This window comes from Peromyscus leucopus, chromosome 19, assembly GCF_004664715.2.
Source record: "Peromyscus leucopus breed LL Stock chromosome 19, UCI_PerLeu_2.1, whole genome shotgun sequence".
In the NCBI taxonomy this organism is placed as follows: domain Eukaryota; kingdom Metazoa; phylum Chordata; class Mammalia; order Rodentia; family Cricetidae; genus Peromyscus; species Peromyscus leucopus.
In genome coordinates, this window is record NC_051079.1 from 57,152,244 (window position 1) to 57,173,634 (window position 21,391).

At 39.1% G+C, this 21,391-nt stretch overlaps 1 protein-coding gene across 28 annotated transcripts in view; it reads left to right on the forward strand.

The window, feature by feature from the left end:
* The window catches only part of Tcf4 (transcription factor 4), a 345,993-nt gene that overhangs the window by 234,687 nt on the left and 89,915 nt on the right, over positions 1 to 21,391 (forward strand). Inside the window, exon 1 of one of the 28 annotated variants that reach the window (XM_028864698.2) lies at positions 17,116 to 17,563. The exons of 26 other annotated variants lie outside the window; for them this stretch is intronic. In XM_028864698.2, the coding sequence (XP_028720531.1) occupies positions 17,495 to 17,563 (69 nt within the window). In that variant the 5' untranslated portion in view covers positions 17,116 to 17,494. Of the gene's footprint in view, positions 1 to 17,115; positions 17,564 to 21,391 lie in introns of those variants that run through there. One more of the 28 variants, XM_028864697.2, reaches the window with a different exon arrangement.

Genomic DNA, 21,391 nt, shown 5'->3' on the forward strand with positions numbered 1-21,391 from the left:
AAACCTTTATGTTCAGTTTCGGTCACAACAAAAAGTGAGTCACCTGAAAAAAAATGGAAGCTGACCCTGGTGTCCTCAGACTTGTGCAGTGCCTGCCAGCTGTACCCCTCCCCTTGGCCTTGACGTTCACAAAACAGTATGTTCGTGCTGAGAAGAGCGAGAGAGGATGATCAAGGTATTCAGAGATGATGTGCCGTTCTGTTCCAATCCTGTGCGCTGAGGGCAGAGAAACTGGCATATATTAGGAGGGAAAGATTTTGCTACCATCTGACCACACCCCTGATAAGTAACGAAATAAACAAAAACAAACAAGCAAAAAAAAAAAAATTTTTCCCTGAACCCAAATATTCCCCTACATTTCATGGAATGAAAAAAAGAAAACCTGACACTCACTCGCTAGCATTTACTACAATGTAATTATTTAAGAAAAAAGGCTCCTTATGTAATTCAGTTTTACTGTGCAAGCTGGCCTGCAGGGAATGACTAGAATTCAAGGTCATATTTCTAGTTAGATGCAAACATTGAACAGAGGGCGGGAATCCTATCCCCAGCAGAAGAGGCACCAGTGGCCATTTCTTCCTAGCCCTGGAAAACGATGCCTTTCAGTCTCCTGTGTTTTCACAGCTAAGGGTTTGTGGCATGCACACCACCTCTCTGGCCAAGGAGGACTAGGACAGAGCCCCTCAGGGGAGGGCACATAGTTTGGGGACATCTGACTCCCTTACAGCACATACTGAGGTACTAATATCAAAACAGACTGCTTGTCGTCGCACGGTGGGGTGGTGCTTTTTTTGGCTGCCGTGGTCAAAATGAAATGGGCAAGCTGTAGTCCGCTTGGCATCCGAATGGGCTAAGGGAAGCTGGGAAATGGGAGTCAGACTGTGAAGGCAAGTAACAGCCAATGGTTAACTTCCTTTTTGTGTGTCACTTGGCAGAGAGGAGACTGACAGAGATTTTTTTTTTTTAGCGTGGGTGAGAGTTCAGAGCCCTGGGAAGAGCCGGCGAAGCTGTTATTGTGTTTTCTCGTACAGTTGACTTAAGTTGATTTCTTGAGGCCACTACAGATGTTCCAGCAGCCAGCTTCAGGAGATGAGTGCCTGGCCATCAGGTCAGACTGTGGACGGAAAGGTGATCCGAGGAGAGTTGGTCCACAGAAAACCTTGCTGCCGATCAGTAGGCAGTCCTGGGGAAATTCAATTCTCCAGAAGGCAGTTACATGCCAAAGCATAACACCGTGCACGTCAGTGGATGCTCCCAAGTGCACAGACACCCAAAGATATTTTTAAATTATCACCATTCCACACCCCTCACTTCACATAAAAGATTCAAATCAGTTTTGGACTCTGCAAATGCAGGGCTAAAATTGCCAGATTAGATTCGGCTAAAATGACCTCCTGCCTTTTGGGGAGGCTATTGCTCTTTGGTGTAGCCACACTATAGCTTTGAAGATTCTGGGGAAAGTGTTGTGGAGAATTTCTAGCCTTTTCACAATTTCCCTCGTATTTCTGTGTTTGCAGAGAGCTACTCCCCAAAGGCGAAAAGAGCGACTTGCCATCTTGAGGAGTGAATTGCATGTTTAGGGAACACCAAATGGTCTCAAAGTTACTCTGGAATTTTCAATATAGATGATTGCTTTCAAATACTGTTTATTCTTCTCAAAACTTCTAAAACGTTTACATAAGATATCAGGAAGGTGACCAACTCCGACAACCCCAGAGCAGGGAAGGAGGCTTAGAAATAGAATACCATTTGTCTGATAATTAGACAGCATCTCTTAAGAGTTCGAGAGAATTCTGATTAACCTTTCGGTTCCCACATTCTCACATGAAATTAACACACCTTTTAAATTATTATCTAGTATTAAACACTATTTTTTTAGTGTTCTTAATGCAACAGGTCCTAGAGACACCAAAAGTGTGGTGTGGGTTTCAAAAAAACTTCATTTTTCTTACATTTTAAATGTTCTGTTTGTGCAAAATTTCGAGAATCACCATAAGGGCTTCTTTGCATTTTTAATTTAGTAACTAACATATGAATAAATTTGCATATTAATTAGTTGCAGATTAAATCATGCATACATAATTGCCTCCTTACTGTGTTTAATGTTTGTCAAAATCTCCAGCCTGGTTTGATGGATGTCGTATGAAAGATTACAATTTGATGTACCCTTGGAAGTATTTACACCAATAATGCTACATTCTTAATAGCAGAATTCTCTAGTTATATACAGTTACTAATAAACATGTAAGATAGGTACATGTCCCTTTGACTACATTTTTTTCTTTGCACCAAATCATTTACTATTCATAATCATTAATGCATCTCCTAATTATACAGCATATGTCTGTTAACCCTTCAGTTGCCGATATTCCAACAGTAGCTTCTTTCTTTTTCTTGTTCTCTAAAGAAAACCAAGTATTTGATAGAATTCAAATAACACTATTAACTTTTATTTATTTCAGTACTGCTATATAGACACAGCTCCTTGGCCACTTATTTTAACATCCAAATAAGAATTATACGAGCACTTTATATTTTCTAGTTAAAGATCAACAAATGACCTATATATATGGACCTTATAGCTGCTGGATTTCCCTCTTTTATCAAGTGTGAGAATAATTTGTGCATTTCAGATACTTTATAGTTCATGGTTAGAACAAATATATATATATTGATAGCACATATATTTAATTTAGGAATATAATTAATACAAGTATAATTATTTTTAATATTTTATTCTGTTCTGAATGTTATAATACATTTAGTGTCTGGTCAAAAATGACTGATTATTTTGTAATACTTCTGAGATCTTTACATTTGAAAATGCATGTAACATGGATGTTCTTCATTTGAAATAGTAGGAGAACATCATTAAATAATTTTTTGAAATTAATTCTTCAGTTATTTGATTTTTGAAGCTTTATTTCATTCATGTAAAAAGTAGACTGACTAGCTTTTCCCTGCTTTTTTAATATCTAAGCTGCTTATCACACTGATATCCTACATTAATGAATATTCCTACTGTGTAAAGTATTATCCAAAATGAAGGTGTTGATGTCATTTTAATGTGAAATTTACAGTTAAAGTGATAACACACAATAAGAAATAATGTACACAGTTCTGCTCCAAACTTGTTCAAGGTTCCTGAGCCTTTTTGGTTTAAGCATACATTTTTAAATTAGCTTTACATTTAGATTGAGAATCTAAAAATATTAATTCATTTGGGCACTATCATTGGGGGAAATGGGAAACTAAGGCTCGGGCCTGTTATACCGCTTCAGTTGTATAAGGACTCGGTGCAGGAGTGGCGATGGATGTGTTTAGGGAAATCTCTTTTAAATAGGGGAACTTGCTGACACATTCTGTATTCTGCAGCGATCCTGACATTTGACTTGTACCTATTCACTGCCGAGTGTGTCGCAGTTACATGCCTCATAAAAATACAGAGATTAAAATGAGGCAGAAACATCAATAGCCGATTTCCTGTATTTCAATCTGACATAGGATAAATAATATCCCTTGGTTGCTTACTTCAAGAACATTTTCTTTCTCTTTACAAGGACCAAAAAAACAAAGCAAAACAAAGCACAGCAAAACAAAAAAAACTAGTTATTGATTTAGCGAAACATCGTTTTGCAGCATGAAATAGCACATTAAATTATTTAGCAATGTGAAAATGGAGAGAAAGCTGCAAAACTCATAAAAGAAGCAAACAGTCAGACCCGAAACATATTTATCCACAGTCATTGTGCCTAGGTAATTCAGGGCATATGGTATGTAAATGATGTTTGGAGATCCTTGCCAAATCTGCACACAACGGGATAAATTAAGGACAGGTTTCCCTGGGTGTCAGTCCCATGACTGTGGCCCGAATGCTCTGCTCCGATGTGTGTGCCTTATTCTGGCCTGTGAGCAAGTGCGGCACTGAGCATTCAGTGACCAGATCTGGTCCTCAGCCGGCTTCTGAGGCATTATTTGTAATCCCCAAGAACTGATTTATGATTAAATTTAAAATATAGCACCCGTTTGCCAAACTTTCTTCTTGTTCCCACATTTCAAAAGTGAGATCTGAATAATTCATCAGTATATGTTTGGATACTAAGCCATTTTTAAATGGATCTCCTTGACAATGGAAACTGAGCACTTCTTGGCCACTGAAATAAGAAAGGCGGTCCTAAGTTTGACTTTTCTCAGGTTCAGGATGAAAGTGTTTTCTAGAACAGAGAGTGAATTATTTTGGACATTTACAAATTATAGTTCCAGGTTAGTCTAGTCACAATTTATGAATTCAACCTGATAATTCAAATAATCATTAGCATTTTTATTTTTGAGTCAAATTTGGAAATGGATGCTCGTGTTTTCAGAGCAGAGAGGGCACCAAACCCTTCTCCGCTGGCAGCTCAGTTTTAGGAACCGAAAGGTTGCGCTGTTTCATTTTTCCTGAATGGAATTTCTTTTCTCAGCTGGGGGCCTTTGCCCACCAGTTTTAATCCTTCACTTCTCCATTTTGATGAACCTTGGAACAGTGTGGTTGGAGATTCCGCCTAACACCCACCTCATGTCCATTATAGAACTTGGTGATTGGAATAAATATAAAACTTACATATTATAAATAAAGGTTATTCTAGCATATTGTATTATGAAATATTGTTTTGCTGTGAAGAATGCTTTACATGAATAATTTTAAAAGGCAATGCCCCTAATTATGTTTTTATTTGAATTAACAATTTGTCCCTACTGTTAACCATTTCATTTATGAAAAATAGTATATTAATAACTATATACATAATGGAAATGGTCCTAGTCCTTATATATTGCTCTGTAAAATGGGTAAAATTAGAGGAAAAATTATTCTTGAGATCATTAAATCAATCTACTTGATGCCATTTCCAGGTTTAAATCAATGCAAGTGGTTGTGAGTCTAAGGAGTGCACGTAGTTTCATGGAGCCTGTAGTTGTGAACTCAGGCAAAGTTATTCTGTGGCTGTCCCTCACTTCATTGAAGCTACTATGCACAGCTGTGCTCCCAACTCAACAACAGAGAGCAAAGCAATATTCATTAGAAAATACAGCTCATCTTCCTTTCAACTTTCTGGAGAACTCGAAGCATCCAAAAACAACAAAAGAGTAATCACAAGTTGAGATTACAGAGCCCAGATGAAATGAATCACACAGGAGGGTGCTGTGGTATGAGCTTCCTTCCACAGCAGAAGCATTGTGAATGCCGATGTGTAAAGTGCCACGGCAACATAGCTTTACGTGACGGTCTTTGGACTAGCTATGAAATGAAACACCTGTGCTTCATTCAAGAAATGAAGGTGTATCTGGAGATGTAGAAGAGAGTTGAGATTCTCTGTTTCCACAAGGTTTTATTCTTGTTGTTGTTGCAAAATCATAAATAATAATGATGATAAAATATCTCAATCATGGAAAGTCATTTTAGGAATTGTTTGAGTCAAAATGATTAGCAGTTTTGTTTTGTTTTTTAGAAAACATAAGAATATAAAGAGAGAGTTAAATGAAATTTGCATTTTCCCATACACCTAGGCATGTCAATGTGTAAGATTCTGGCCACTGTCTTCCAAACATCCAATAATTAGGACTTATAGAGCAACCTGTACAGTTGCCTACAGTATTGTATTGCTCCTGGGTGTTTTCAGGGGTGTCAGGAGTGACGTCAATAAGTTAAGAGGCTTTCTAAAAGATTAAGCCATAGAACAATAGCTTGGTGTAGTGTTTGCTTTGTGATACAATATTCTTAGTAAAGGCTATTAAAATATATTATTATATGTATACACTTCCTATATGGTAGGTAGATTGAACCCAGTAAGCCTTGATGTAACAGTTATGGCCTATGTGTATCCATATTTGAAGAGTATTTCATGTTTGTCTTTATAGAATGCTAGTGCCTTTCTTAGATAATTCTAGTATGAAGTCCTAGTTATAATATTAGTGAAAAGTGCATCAGGGAGATAACTAGGAATAGATGATATAATTTTTATCATATTATCAAAGGGTATCTAAACTCCCAAAGGTTAATAAACTGTCACTAACCAGTAGATGTGGACATCAATGATCTTACATCAATCACATACTCACTTAGAATAGAATCCTCTTAAGGATCAAATATAGTGTACAAAAATCAGCAAATATTCAGTATACATCTAATATGTGCTAGACTTCCTTGTTGGGCAACCATCGTGAAGACATACACAAAGATGACCTCAGTTGTTTGTACAAGCAAACATGCCTTTTATAATGTTTTAAAGAGGCCTTAGCACCAGTTTTGTTCATTGTAGAGTAATAAATGCAGAGATTATATGACTCTTAAAAAGCCAGTGATTGCAGTTACATCATAAATAATATAATCACATCTCCCATGGTACCATACCATGCAACATAGAAGCAAAACTAGCCATATGTCACTGCAATTATTATTGCATTTCTTTGTTATCAGCATGTTTCTTTTAACAATGAGACAAAATAACATGCTTTTTTTTTTTTTCTATAATGCCTAGAATCTAGTTAAATAGAATGTTTGGGCAAAGAAAACAAAGCCAAAGTTAATTATATGCAAATGAAGTGCTAAGAATGTTTCTTCATTTTTTCCCTCCATGACAAGGGGCCATAGTGTCCAACCATGTGAGAATGAGGTGTCCCTTGAAGGAAAGGTCTGTGAGATGGGATGTTTAAGGTAGAATATAGCATCAATAAGTAGAGATGACCTGCCAAGGAAAGCTAAAGACTCTGTGAAATGAACAGGAGTGTGCATCACACATGCTAAGTGACTTCACAGTGTCACCTCTCAAAGTGACAATGCATGTATCCATTTTTATGTCTTTGGCATTTTGTTGGCACTATCCGCTACTCCACAGAAAAGAAGGTAGGTTATGTCCTTCCACAGCCCCCTTTGGTGAAGTGTATGTGTGAATGAGTGTACTCTCTGCCAGCCCATCAAATACAACTTGCTCTACCTCTCTATTTCAGTAGCTTATTAATAAAAGTGAGAGAAAGACCAGGCTTAGAAAGTCAGTAATAATTAGAACATTTGAATGCCAGTGGAATAGTTATTATAATTGTGTGTTATCAGTAAAGTAAATGTGGTGCTGTTAATTTTTTGGCTTAATAATATGTTCTTTTTTTAATTTTTAAGAAGACATATTCTCAAATTTAAGCTAGTTAAACTATTTATCTGAGAAATCTCCTCTCTGAACTTGAGTTCTTTACTTTTCTTTTTCTTTCTTTTCTTTTTATTCCTTTGTTAGGGTATGTAGACCAGGCTGGCCTTGTCGGCTTCTGCCTACTATGTGCTGGGATTAAAAATGTGTACAACATGCCTGGCAATTTCTTTCTTTTAAAAAAAAAAATGCCTTAAATTCCATTTTATTCATTTATTTCATGTGCATGGGATGATATACCTGTGGAGATCAGGGGACAACTTTCATTGAATTGACTTTCTCCCTCTGCCACATGGGTTCTGGGGATCAAACTCGGGCCCTCATGCTGACAGCAGGTGCTTTTACCTGTATATGCCTCCAGTCCTCTGGAGCTGATTCCTGTCACTGTGGAAGGAAGGCAAATGAATGTATGTTTTCTTTCTTTCTTTCTTCACCCAGTGAGCAAATGTGTTAGAGCTCCGATTATGTGTCTACGACATCTGTAACGTTTTTGTACAGCAGCGGTGAGACAGGGGCATGGTTTATTTGATAGCAGTTCATGTTGTTCAATATTTGAGGGCTAAAGAATATATCCTTGAATGGTCCTCATCTGGAAATGTCTGTCCATCGTGGTTCTGGGTCTTAGAACCTTCCAGATACCATCCACAGTTGTGACCACAGCCTGTCTGTTCCCCGGAAATCACAGGGATGACAGGAGAGGTTCTCTCTGATCAGAGGTGGAAATAACATTTAATTGCTTTGTACATTCTGAGTTGATTTCCCTGAGATTCTTTACTACCAAAAATAAATATAAATAAAAAATAAAAAAGAAGCCAAAGTTGTATGGCCAGTGGTTGGGGGAACTTTCAGCTCTGCGACTTATTTTTGATAAGAAAGAATAGATTTAAATAAACCTAGGAATTGTTCAGATTTCAAAAGCAAGTTAGAAATTTGCCTAGCATTTCTACTTTGTTTTCATTCTGCCACTGGTCCAGTGAGGCCACACGCACAGGTGATGGGAAAAGACAGCTCGGCCCACAGCCTCTCTTGAAGAGCCAAAAGATTTAGCTTTGCTTAAGTCTTTTTTGTTTTGGTTTGTTTTTGGTCTTTTAAGACAGGGTTTCTCTGTGTAGCTCTGGCTGTCCTGCTGGAACTCACTCTGTTGACCGGGCTGGCCTCCAACTCAGAGATCCACCTGCCTCTGCCTCTTGAGTACTGGGATTAAAGGCGTGCACCACACTCCTGGCATTAAAGTCTTTAATAACTTAACATTTAACATATATACAATCCACTTATTTTTTCCTTTCTTATGTTTAATAATTTTCATCATAAATATATAAACATTTAATAAATGTACTACTCTTTCTATACAGAAATGTCTAAGTTTTAGGAAGCTTTATGGAAAAATACGATATTTTATGAAATAAATATATAATACTGTCAAAGATATGAGAAACCACTAATTATGTGCAAGTCGGTATTGCTAATAACTGCAGGGTGCACGGGGTCTGTACTCAGTGGTTAAAGCTGACAAATTCCTGTGTGTTGTTTTTTTCTGACCCCTCCCTTTGCACAGAACACATTTTCTTCATGATGGCATTAAATACCTAGGTGACCAAATACAACTTTCACTTTCTGAACAGATGTCAAAGTATGTGTCCGAGCACTGACCAATTACTTTAAGCCATTTTTCAACTTAAGCATTTTGTAGTCCTGTTTGGAGAAAGCAAATGCTGACATTTTGGGAAATGAATATCCTGTCAAACAGAATAGAGGGAAGTTTCATGCCACTGATTGGGAAGCAATTTGCTTGCAATTTGGTACGGATAACAACAATGCTGTGCTTGGAGGATGGTTTAGCAGGTAAAGCCTGACAGCCTGAATTCAGTCCCTAGAACTTACATGATGATAGGAGAAAATAGTCTTCTATAACCTGTCCAGTACATACACACACACACACAAATAAATGTAAAGATAAATCTTTTCAAAAGTTGTGCTAGCTCCTTTTGAGTCACTTATTCTGCCTAGCCATAAATGAAGAGACATAAGATCCTCACTACATGTTCCTTCCGGACAGTCACCACTCATCATGGTTAAATTAGTCTAGTGCTAAAAGTCCGCATATGTCAACACCAAACCTCCATTGAGCAATTCCTATTTTGATGTTGTTTTTGTCTGATAAATGCTCAGGCATGCCTTTCAGTTTATGTAGCAGAGAGACCCAGAATTTTTCTTAATTGTGAGTTAGCTTCTACAAAACACTTCTTCTGAGACACTCAGGAGATCTGCCCGGAGCCTGGTCTCTTGATGAAGATGACGCCAGGCCTGCCTCACCTGTGCAGATATGGTCCTCTCTGTGTTTATGTGTAGAGTGAGGACTGAGGATTAATAGAACCAGAGGTCGCTTCCAGGCCATGTAGAGTTGCGGAGCACAGCGTTTGGAACAGGGGTGAGTCACTGACCAGTGTAATCCATCCCACTCCCCTTAGGGAGCCTAATAGTCATCTCTTCCTGTTTCCTCCTTAAAATGCCTTCAATTCTAACACAAAGTGATTGGCTTCCAGTTACACAAAGGAGCATTTTAAGCAGAAACTTTGTAAAACAGGAACATGAGCTAGACACTTGAACACTGGGCCTAATGCTGTCCTTGTACACACACTCTTCATTTCACTTGAGAGTTTTCTCAATTCCTATCACCTCTACTTTCTATTATAAGCATTGCCAGAGATTGGCTCCGTAGAATTTGAAAGTTGTTTGTTCTCTGTCCAGCAATTTGCTGTTCTACTTGCTCAATGATGTCAAACTATTAAATGTAATCAACGGGAACCTCAGGAAATTGCTAGAATTCCACTCCAGAGGGGGTTCACAAGCCCTAGACAATTAGTCTATTTTGAATGAAAATTACTTTCATTGTGGTACTGCCCCCACCCCGATTATTGAGCAATGTGCTGGGAAGCCAAATATCTATTGGTAAATCTTTAAAAAGTGTGTGATTCTGTTGTTTGTTCTGTGTACAAATTCCAATGAGCTTCATCCATCCATTTTTAGTATATTAAAAAAAAAGTTTTCAAAAGTAAGTCCTTAGTGTAACAAATAGACAAAATTTCCCCTTTAACTTTGGGGCATTTTTTTTAAAAAGTCTGAGCATCAGAAGGACGGTGTAGTTGTAGTCATTCTCATATATTGTTGGACTCAGATTGCGGTATGCCTGTAAGCTCGCCCTCTAGGAAGTGCAGCTCAGTGTCAACTTCCTCAGCCGCTGCTGTTCTCGGATTGTCCAGTGTGGTGCTTCCTCTTTGAACCAAAATAGCAGTGGTTTGTTTGTATATGATGCTTAGAGACTGGCTATGGATCACACTGGTTTAGGTTAAACAATTAAAAAAAAAATCAGTTCTCCCAGGGGAAGAGGCTAATGGTGGGGCGGGGGGTGGGAGGGAAGGGTAGAATGGTAGCGGGGTAGGATAAAAGCAGAGTGAGTTTCCTCTCCTTAAATAAGGTGTCCCCTCTGTCTTTAGAAACATTGTCTGTGTTCTCTCTCATGATTTCATTTAGTATTTGAGGGACTGGATGGTGTGTCTGAGTATATGACTCAACACTGGTGTGAACCTGAACAGAGGTACGAACGTCCATCTGAGTCCAGCCTACAGTTCCCACAGGATCAAACAGGCCTGTCTGTATTTTCTGGTCTTGCAAGCTGATGTCCAGCTTTATCTTATCGAATAGTGACTTAGCTCAGGCTGGCCTGTCTGTAAATGGAATGGCATCTTAGACCTCTGGTTTAGTGAATTTCAAAGCAGTTGGGTTTAGTTATGTAATGGGCATGCCTGTGGAATTCTTTACCACACAAGGGTGAAAGTAGGTAGAAGAGTGAGACCCTGAGGAAAGTCAGGGGAAGTGCACACAGGCAGGATTCAGGAACCTGGTTTTCACATTGATACTGTATGCTACTGTATGTCTCCCAAATAACAAGTCTGTGCAGTTGCTAATAATACTACACAATGCAAAATGAGGAACGCAGAACTCTTTTTCCCCAAGGAGGAAGAATATGGCCCAAAGGTAGAAGTCAAATATTTATGGAACAAATCTCATTCAAACCAAACATACTTCACTGCTTACCTTAGTAATCAGTGTGAAGTACTCACAATCAGTATGACTACAAGCTCTTAGTCCAGCCATGAAGAAAACAAATATTTGGTCATGTCATGAGCTATTTGAATGTCTACACATGAACCCATGCCATAAAAGAATCGAGTTGAAGATTACATAGGAACTTACATCCAGGAAGCCACGGCAGAAATTCGATTTCATAGTCTCTGCCCATATTTTGATATATTTGTGTAGGAAAAGCTACTTCCAAATGAAACCCATGTATGTGGTAGCCTATGTTAACAAAATTATTGTGCCATAAGAGCATATTCATGTCACTGAAATCATTGTGAAGGCTTTTACTTTGAGAATTTTCTGCATTTTTTTAACATTCATTTATTTACTGTTTGTAGATACATATGTGTGTGTGTGACTGCCACAGGGTGTATGTGGAGGACAGAGAATAATCTGTAGAAATCAATTTTCTCCAACATGTGAATACCAGGGACCAAACCTAGAAGTCAGGCTTGGTGGCAAAATCCCTTCAACCTTTATCCAAGAGCTAGTAATATCAAATTTATTTATTTCAAACAGGTTCATCAATCTTTTTAAAAATATTTATTTGAGCTAAACATATTCCCTTAATAGATGAGCATAATAAGTTAAGAGGATTCTGAGAGAAACCTTTACATTTTTAGTATATTTTTTATTATTTTTAATTGTGTGTGTGTGTTGGGGTGGTGGTACACATGAGTACAGAGGCTTACAGAGGCCATAGGGTTCTGATCCCCCTGGAACTATAGTTATAGGCAATGGTTACAGGCTAGGAATCGAACTCGGGTCCTCAAGAAGAGCAATAGATGCTTTTAGCCATCAGGCAGACTCTAGTCCCCAAAAGAAAACATTTTTTTTTTTAAAGTAGCACTCTTCATTGTTTTTTAAGAGCACCAAAAAATATTTTACATTCTAAACACCTCAATATCAAGACAGAAGGAGAGATATGCAGATGGAGCGGTTTATCAGAGTCCACTACTGGACTGCCAAGCTGCCTCAGCTTATGGGCATCACAACAAATGAGAAAAGGCAGAAAGGGGGAGAGAGGTAAGGTGGGGGTGGGTAAAGAGAGAGGGAGTGGGAGGGAGAAGCAGAAAGACTGACTGTTCATGTCTGTCTGTCCGAGATTCTCTGTTCCTAGCTCATTATTTTGGTTATTAGATCTTTAATAAAGTTGCATGTAGTCACACCCAATGGGATTTTTGTCCTTGCACTTTAATTTGGATATTAAACATTAACCCCTAATTAACCATCAACCAACAGAGCTGACTGAAAATTTTCCTAATACAGCAGTTCGTGTCTAAGCATTTCCTGTGTAAAGCTTAGCTGGAGTTAACTCCCTCGTTTAGAGTGACTCCTGCTGGAGAGGGAAAGATAGGAGTCAACTGTACTTACCAATACCTCATTTTTCTCAGTGGTGCAGGGTAGCTTAGGTAACCTCCCCCTGCTGCTGAGGCAAGATTTTCTGTTCTTCTAATTTTTAGATATGGAAACATACTTTTGAATCCCAAGGCATCACCAGAAATCAATGTTCAATATCTTACAATGCATGCATACTTCTTAGACTAATGGTCTAAAGTTTCCAGAATAATTGTGATTAGGCATGTGCTTGGTAATGAAGAGTTTAATTTGGCTTTGTAATTTTATGCTCCCGCCCCCCTTTGTTAGTAAACTTCCAGGGCCTAAGACCTTTCGGGATAGTGATTATTTTCTTACAGAGAGGAAATAGGGAGATGAGGAAATGGTCTCCCATTTATAACCCACAGCCAGCTGATCTGTGGAGGGAGCCATCTTCTCTCTCCTGGGTCTCAGAAAGGAGCCAGTGTTTGACATAAAGACTGAAGCTAGTACTTACACCTGGGCTGCCTGGCTTGGCCAGGGTCCCTCTGCTGTAGAGTAGCAATGGTGTCAGTCTTAGACTGGCAGTCCCCTTCTCCAGTGGGGAACTTCTGGTGCCATAGCTTTGTTCGCAGCCTGCTTCTGTTGCTTCAGTTTCTTTTTGGTCTATAAAGTGTCATTTAAGGCTTCTCGATTTTAACCCCCTGTCATGAAAATGAGAATGGAAACACCTCCCACAAAGTACCTGTCGTGAAAATGAAGCAAGTAAAGGCCTTGGCTCTTTAAACTGTTTATCCTTGTAGACGTATTGAGTATTGTCTTCTCATTTAGAAAATCAGTGGCACACATATTTGCCAAATATGGTGATTTTATGAAGAGTCTTATTTATTTGTTTTTCTATTAATCACTGGGTTGATAGATATCCCCATCTCCTAATTCATGATGTTTCCTGAATTCAATTATGCTACATAAATGAGACCAGCATTGTAGAAGTCAATAATAAAGGGGCAAGAACTCTGAATACATATAAACTTTTAAGCAATTAGTGATTTAAACAAGGTCATGGAGTTATAACTCCAGGTTATATGATAGATAGGGACATGACATCCCTTCCATCCATCCATCCATCCATCCGTCCATCATCTGTCCATCCATTCATTCTTCAGCTCATATTTAGACTCCTCCCCCCCAATTTATTTTGGCAGACATGTATGTGTATGTTAGATTTATTTGGACTCTGTGGTTATGTAATTTTGCAGGTATTTTTTCTGGGGGAAAGGGGGTAGATTCTGCTTTAATGTGCTCTGTGGTTGGGAGTTTACTTTTTTCATGATTGTTCCTACTTGAATCAAAGCAGTAATCATTAGTCATAATTTTGATTGTGTTCAGGAGTCTGCATGTATTTCTTGGCTACACAGTGGCATGTCTCTGTTAGGAAGAATGCTGACCTAGCTTTGAGTCCTATTCATACCTAGAATGGAGCGTAACCGGAAGATGGGAATCATTTTAAAAGTGTTTGTGGAATGGTTGAATGAATATCTTAACCAAGGGTCTGCCTTCAAGCACTGTAGGATTTGAGCAGCTACTTGTTCCGTTATGTGAATCTTTCACCCTGCAGGATCTTCCTGAATATCTGCCTACCTTTCTGGGATCTGTTCAAAGAATCCTCAGTTTTGTGTGACATGGTAGATGTATGTTGCAAACACCAAATATGCTTCACCTCAAATGTATCCTACCAAGGAATTCTTGGAAAAAAAAAAATAACACGTGGTTAACTAGATTCTAGAAGGAAAAAAAATGGTATTGCTATCTTTCAGTAATCAGTTTTATTATTTAATAAATATTGATGACTAGTTTCACTATCTACTGCATTCCCAATGATGCTTGGTAGTTAAGTGCCAGAGAGAGTCCTGGCCCACTGTTTATCCTGGCTGTCATTTCAGTGATGAAAGGGGCCTCTCTGCTGAGCCCCTGCTAGTTAGGTATCCACTGATGCAAACCAGTGGAAGGCCTGTTCAAGGTCTCCTATAAACTGGCTGCTTAAGATCAATACTTGTTTTTAAACTATTATCAAACACATGGACTCTTGCATACAGCTTCAGTTGTCTCTGTTCACTCCCCACGCATCGCACTCAAAATTTATCACGAATGATATTTCTGTTACAAAGGCAACTTCAAAGTCTGAGATTGAAGAGCTCTCTTAGTTGACAAGGCACTGACCTGGGTTCTGTGACTGAAATATACCCCGAGGTCAGCAATCCAAAACCCAGACACCACTGGAGGATAATGCACCCCATCTCCCTGGGTATAATTCATAAATAACCCTTCAAAGTTGTAATCTTGATTAACCAATATAAATGTGTACTTTTGCAATGTTAGAATATTTTTTTGCATCAGTTAATGAATCCTAAGAGCTTAATGCTCTAGTCCTATTTTACTTCGAGACACCAAATTGAAAGACCCTAAAGTCTGTTTCCCCTTATCAAATTTAAGTATTTATTTGTACCCTTCTTGAAGAAATAAGTTCTTCAACTTTAAAACTATGAATTATAGCCCATTGAAGTATGAGTACATATATATATATATATATAATTAATGCTCGAGAAAGATTTAATGTAGATAAAAGAGAGAACTGTTTATGAAAATAGTTCATGTTTCTAGTAGTCCTATCCAGGAAGTTAGGTAAGATCTAGAAACAGTCCCCTAAATAAGGGGTTTCTATGAGAACAACAAAGGAAAAATAGTAACAACCCTACCCCAACTTCTGTCTCCAAATTCCAGCGGCTCTCTGAGTTCTGGTTTCTACACATTGTCCTCTAGGAGTGAGCACCCTGGCCTTGGGTGCTTAACACTGAGGGTGGTTTAAAGGGTACAAATGGGATCCTGTCAGATTGACAACTAACTGTTCTAATGAGGAAAAAATCCTCAAAGCATGAAATTTGAATGAAATGTGTGATTATAATTCAAGTACTGTTTACAGAAACCTCTGGGGACCTTCCGAATAAATGCAGAGCAAGTGAGTTAGACAAACCTCTGGGCCGTGTGTGTGTGTGTGTGTGTGTGTGTGTGTGTGTGTGTGTGTGTGTCTGCGAAACTTCCCACCCTTAGCTAGCTTCGCCCTTCAGTCCACTGCGGCCCCTCCTTGTCTATTAATACTGTATGTGTTTTGTTACCGTGTTGAGTTGTAAGGAAATAGGTGCTTTGCATTATTAAAGTTGATTCTGAAGAGGAGATGTGTGCTCAGTGGCATTTGCCTCGGCATATGCAAATGATTTAGTTTCATTTGGGATCAATTCCCAGAGGCCCTCCTTTCCTGTGATGCTCTGAATTTGGCAAGCTCACGTCAGCCCATCTTCCCCCCCCCCACACACACCTCTTTCTTTCCTTTTTTTTTTTTAATTTTAACTCCCCTTTGTTAGTTGATATATTTTTCAAAAGACAACAAAAATATCCCCTGGCTTGTTAGAAACCTTGCAATTCTATTGTTCAGTCGTGATCAATAAAGGTGAAGGAAGATTCTCGTTTTCCTAAAGTTTTGTAAAATTTAAGTTTACAAAAACGTGCATGGAACGCTTGTTAAAATATTTATGCAGAAATCCGGCTCCTGGGATGAGATAAAACTCTGAAAACGCGGTCTCTAAGGTGCCTTTTCAGGAATTGACAGCTGTGAGCTATTGGTAGATTCGGACTTAACCAATAAACTTGCCTTAGAATGCCGCAAACAACCAAGCAAGCTTAAGTTGCAGCTGGGTTCCCCATTGCCACAGCACTCCAGACAGCAGGGTGTGTGGGTCTGAGGTGCTCAGCCCCAAGGAGGGCAAGCTTGGCCTCATGGCATTCAGCTAGCTCGCTTTTGACCACGCAGCCGGCCTCGGCGTGGCAAGGTGAAGTTCACCGGCGAGCAGCCACCCTCTGCCCCCGGTCTGAGAGCCTGGGGCTTGCAGAGCCCTGGGCCTGCCGCTGTTACTCTGTTTCATTCCGCAACCGGGTTTTGTAGGTTGTTGACCAAGCAGCCAGAAAACACTGCCCCCTCTCTCTGTTTGAGCGAGGTCAGAGACGTGGTGGTTTTTTTTTTTTTTTTTTTTCCCTTCCTCCACTAACCCCCGCCCCCCCTCCTTTCTCCGAATCGAGTTCTCAGGCAGCTGCGTACAATGCTGGGAGCTAGCCAGCAGCAGAGACAGATGGCAGAGTTATTAGATGTGCATCGTACGATTCCCTTCCTGCCACTCGCTTTTTAATCAAATTAAAACAAAAAAGAAAGAGAGGGAGAGAGAGAGAGGGGGAGTCAATTAACCGCATTTGTATTCTGCTCAATAATGGACCCTGTTCCACTTTTACCCTAAGGCAGTTGAGTGGAAATTTTAGAGAAGAAAAGGGGTGCCTAAAAAACAAAAAAACAAAAAACAACAACAAGAAAAAAAAAAGGAGAAAGAGAGACACACAGCGGGACACACACACACACACACACAGAGAGAGAGAGAGAGAGAGAGAGAGAGAGAGAGAGAGAGAGAGAGAGAGAGCAAAAGAGGTGAAGCCTGCAGGAATTTGTAGGAATCGGCATTATTCGAGGAACTGAACTGATAAAAACCCCTCGGAAAAGTTGAAGCGATCTCGAGTGCTGGGCTGCAGCGCTGCACAGGCCGGGCCGCCTTCCAGCCTGCGCGAACTTGAGCGTCTGACAGCAGCGCCGCGGCCTCCCCCGCCCGCCAGGAATGGTCTCTTCCTGCTTTGCATATTCACCACGCTTGGCCCGGCCATATGGGAAAATGCAACTGAAGGAATTGTTGTGAAAAAAGGGACAGCGAGTTTGAAATAAAAGTTGTTAGAGTGGTACTGAGGAGAAAAAAGAATCCGAGGCCATGTACTGCGCATACACCATCCCGGGCATGGGCGGCAACTCTCTGATGTACTACTATAATGGGAAAGCGGTAAGCGAACTCGGCTGCGAGGGGCATTGGGGACAAGTTTTATGGTCACAGGGATGAGCATCCTAGGCGGGGAGCATTGTTTGCGAAGTTGTTCAGGACTGCCGTACCTTTCTCGGTGCCATGAAATATTTATCATCTGCGAGTCCTAGGATGTTACTGTTCCCTTCTTTCCTTTTTTCCTCCCCCCCAACCCACCCCACCCCCAGTGTAGAACCGCCGATGCTTTTCAAAGCTTCTGAAAGTAGATCCCAGACAGAAAGTTTGCAGTCAGGTAAACTTAGGAGGTTGTACGATTTAAAATAATAATAGTAATAATAATAATGAAGGGACTTTTGGCAAATTCCTTTTGCTTTCAAATGATGGGAAGGAGGAGCAGATTATGAAGAGAACCGAGAAAGCCCAAGTTAGCCTGAGAGAAAATTGGGGGTAAGTTTCTCTCCGGACTGAGGTTTTGTGCTATCTAAAGTCGTACTAAGTTGGAAGCCATGGGTAGTGGAGAGGAGATAAGAGGTTAAAATAGACCAAAAACTTAAAACTAACGCATCTGATGGGGGTAGATTATATAAGCTTATTTTTTAACCCAAAAAAGGAAGGGGGGGATCTGTTCGTGCTTGTAACGATATTGTAAGTTATTTGTGCTGTGTGGCGTTTTCCTCTGTTTCCCCCCTTCTAACAGAAAGGCTTTATTTAAGTGGGGGAAAGTGTCTGGTATCTTGTACATAACCTCAGCAGAAGGTTTATACTTGCCATCTGGAGGTTTATTTATTTTTTTTCTTCCTTTGCCTGGGCCCTCCGAAGGAAAGAGATTTCAATATTTTTTAAATTGGTATGTGGTGCTCTTAGAAGAGTTGGGCAGTGGAGGAGCAAGATTTCACTTTAAAACAGCAAAGAATGGGGAGGGGGTGAAAAGCTGCCATTTATGAACTGTTTTCATTTTGTACTTTGAACTTGCATTTGGGTTGATCTTAATCAGAGTGTGCTAGTTGGGCCAAAAGGGACCGATCAGAGCTTTCACGGAGGCCCAGTTTATCTGTACTGATTGGTGCAAACAAATTAAATGTGTGTGTGCTGTTATATGCATGTAAGCCCATATATATATATATGCATATATATACATGTACACACAGATGTATACACAATGCTTATTTCTAGTGGGCTACACTGGTATATATAGAGATACATAAGCATTTGAGAGTGTGGTTTAAGGAGATTAACAAACACCCAATTCTATGAGTTAGCCACTGTTGAATTATTACTTTTATTTTGAAGTATCAGTCAATCACCACAAGTTTATAAATACTCTCCTTTTTAAAATCCCCTTTAAAGAATATCGCCTGTACTCAGAACAATAGTTAAATGTGGTAAATAAAGTAGATTGGAAGTATATGACTTGGACTCTAAGTCGATTAGTATTTAATGCAATGATCTTAAATATTGGGATTATTTAACTCATTTTTTAAAAAAGAATTATATCTTAATTGCGATTGTTAGGGATTCCTACCTGCTTAGGACTCAAGCCTGACGCTTCTTGGACATTTCCAAACACACCATAATCAATACCATTTGAAGCCCCTTTCATAGAAACTTCACCAACGATGAAACCAGTGTGATGAGCAGGCAGGAGTGTCTCTGAAATAGTAAGATAGAGCCCAATTTCTGTTGCCCTGTGCATTAAAGGATTATATGTTATGCATTATATATTACATGCATATGCATGAAAAGATTATATGTTACATTATGTATTACAACAAATATAAGTTGTTATGGTTTTTAACTTTAGGGGTTACCAGTGATGTGAATTTTATATGTTAATTATTAGTTTTGCATCTTAAGCAGCTGAATTGTCAAATTTTTAGTTAAGGCTTGGGCATTTTAATTTCCTTATGGCCCAAAGGAATTTTTAAAAATATGTATTCCATTCCCTCAGCTTGCCAATTGCCTCTACCATAAGAAAATGCTGACTATGACATCATATCACTAATATGCCCTCACAGTTGCCAAATATTTTGGTTGTTAGATTTTTTTTTTTTTTTGAGAGGATGGTACTCATAAAATCAAGATCACTCTGTCACAGGAAATGTATTTATAGGAACTGTTTTAAGACGTTTATTAAAAACAAATCTGGTGATGTGTATCTCTATTGATTCAAACACTAGAAAGAGGCAAATTGTACATACATTATATTTAGAAAAAATAACCCTGTACAGCCTCAGCAGGAAATGTTGGAAACCATGGGTAGTTACCAGTGCTTCGAATTAACTTTATGAAATGGTCAGCAAAGTCCAGTTGTGTGTTCACCACAGAAGGGCCAGTTCTAGACCTTTTTCCAAAACACCCTCCTGCGTACCCTGGGGAAATGGATTTCTGTTTATTCTACAGTGTGTATTGTACCGGCTCCAGTTCTACATTCAGCTGCATTCGGTTTAGTACCAGACATCTTGCGGAGATTGTATACGCCATGTGTTAATTGTTCAACATGCCTATGGACGTGACTTTACCTTTGTAGAATTTTGTTTGTCTGGGGTCTGACTATTTGTGTGTCCTGAGTATGTATGTCTGTGAGTCCATTGTGCATTTCAACCTGAGCTGTTCTGCCTGGCCATCTCTGTGGCCCAGGTTTTCCTCTGAAGACAGCCTAGCACTGAATTCCTTCTTCTTTTTTTTCCCCCAGTGACAAGTCAATTACTTGTTTAAATTCAGTTTGAACTCTCTGAACTGAGAGAGGCTAGAGGAAGCAGGTTTTTCCCTGTGAATAAACAAAAGAAGAAAAATGGAAAATCATTCCCAAACACTGTGATTTTTAGGTTGCAGCAAGAATACAGAGCAGCATGACAATTATGATTATCTTCTTTTTGAACCAGCGAACACAGGGATTGTAAAATCCGTTTTCCTTCTACTTCCTAGCGAGAGAAACACTTTAATCAATGAGATTTTGGGACGGACAAAGGAAAATGTAGATGGACTTCATTACCTTAAGATAGAAAATTTCCCTGTTAATATGCCCAAATTGCTTTCACGCTTGCATATAAGACAGTGATTTCTCCTGAAGTACGGACTTCGTAAAAAATAAGACCTTGAATAATCCTAACCCAAAAGGTACCAAAGAATAAATTTTGAGTCTAAACCAGAAAATGTTTGTAAAACTCAGCTTCGCCCCAGGGGAGAGGTCAGTGAACTTGGCCAAGTATTTTTGTGTGTGTGATTCCCCCTCCTTCCTCTTTGCCTTATTGCCTTGCATGTAAGTGGATCCCAATCTCAGCTAACTGAACATTTGAAGGCATTATTCTTCAACCATGGAAGAAATGTTTCTTTTAAGCATCATTATCTCAACTTATGTCAAATTGTACTACAGTCTGTCCTTACCCAGGCCATAAGAAGTACTGGGTATTACCAGGTCTACCAAAAAAAAAAAAAAAAAAAAAAAAAGGAAAGAAAATAGCAATAGTTCTAAGCCTATTTTTTTTCTAATGTTTTGTGTGCTCACCGAATTCAAATTTTAATGAGTAATTATTTGGTCAAATTCCATATAGCTTAAAATATCTAAAAATATGGCAGTTCCACATAGATAAAATCCTGGCAAATGAAATTAAAAACAAAAGTGGCAAAATTTCTTCCTACTGGTAATTTCAGATCACACCATCGGCTCTCGCCAGCGTGTGCATGTGTTAAGCCGTACAGAGAAACCTGTGATTATTCTAATTGCTCTTTTTGCTTCCTACTAACAAGCTTCAAACCGTGTTTCGAACTAGTTGTTTTGAAATAGTTATCTGTCAAGTCATCAAATCTCAGAAGGCAAATGAGAACGAACTCGCCATGTTTATACTCCAA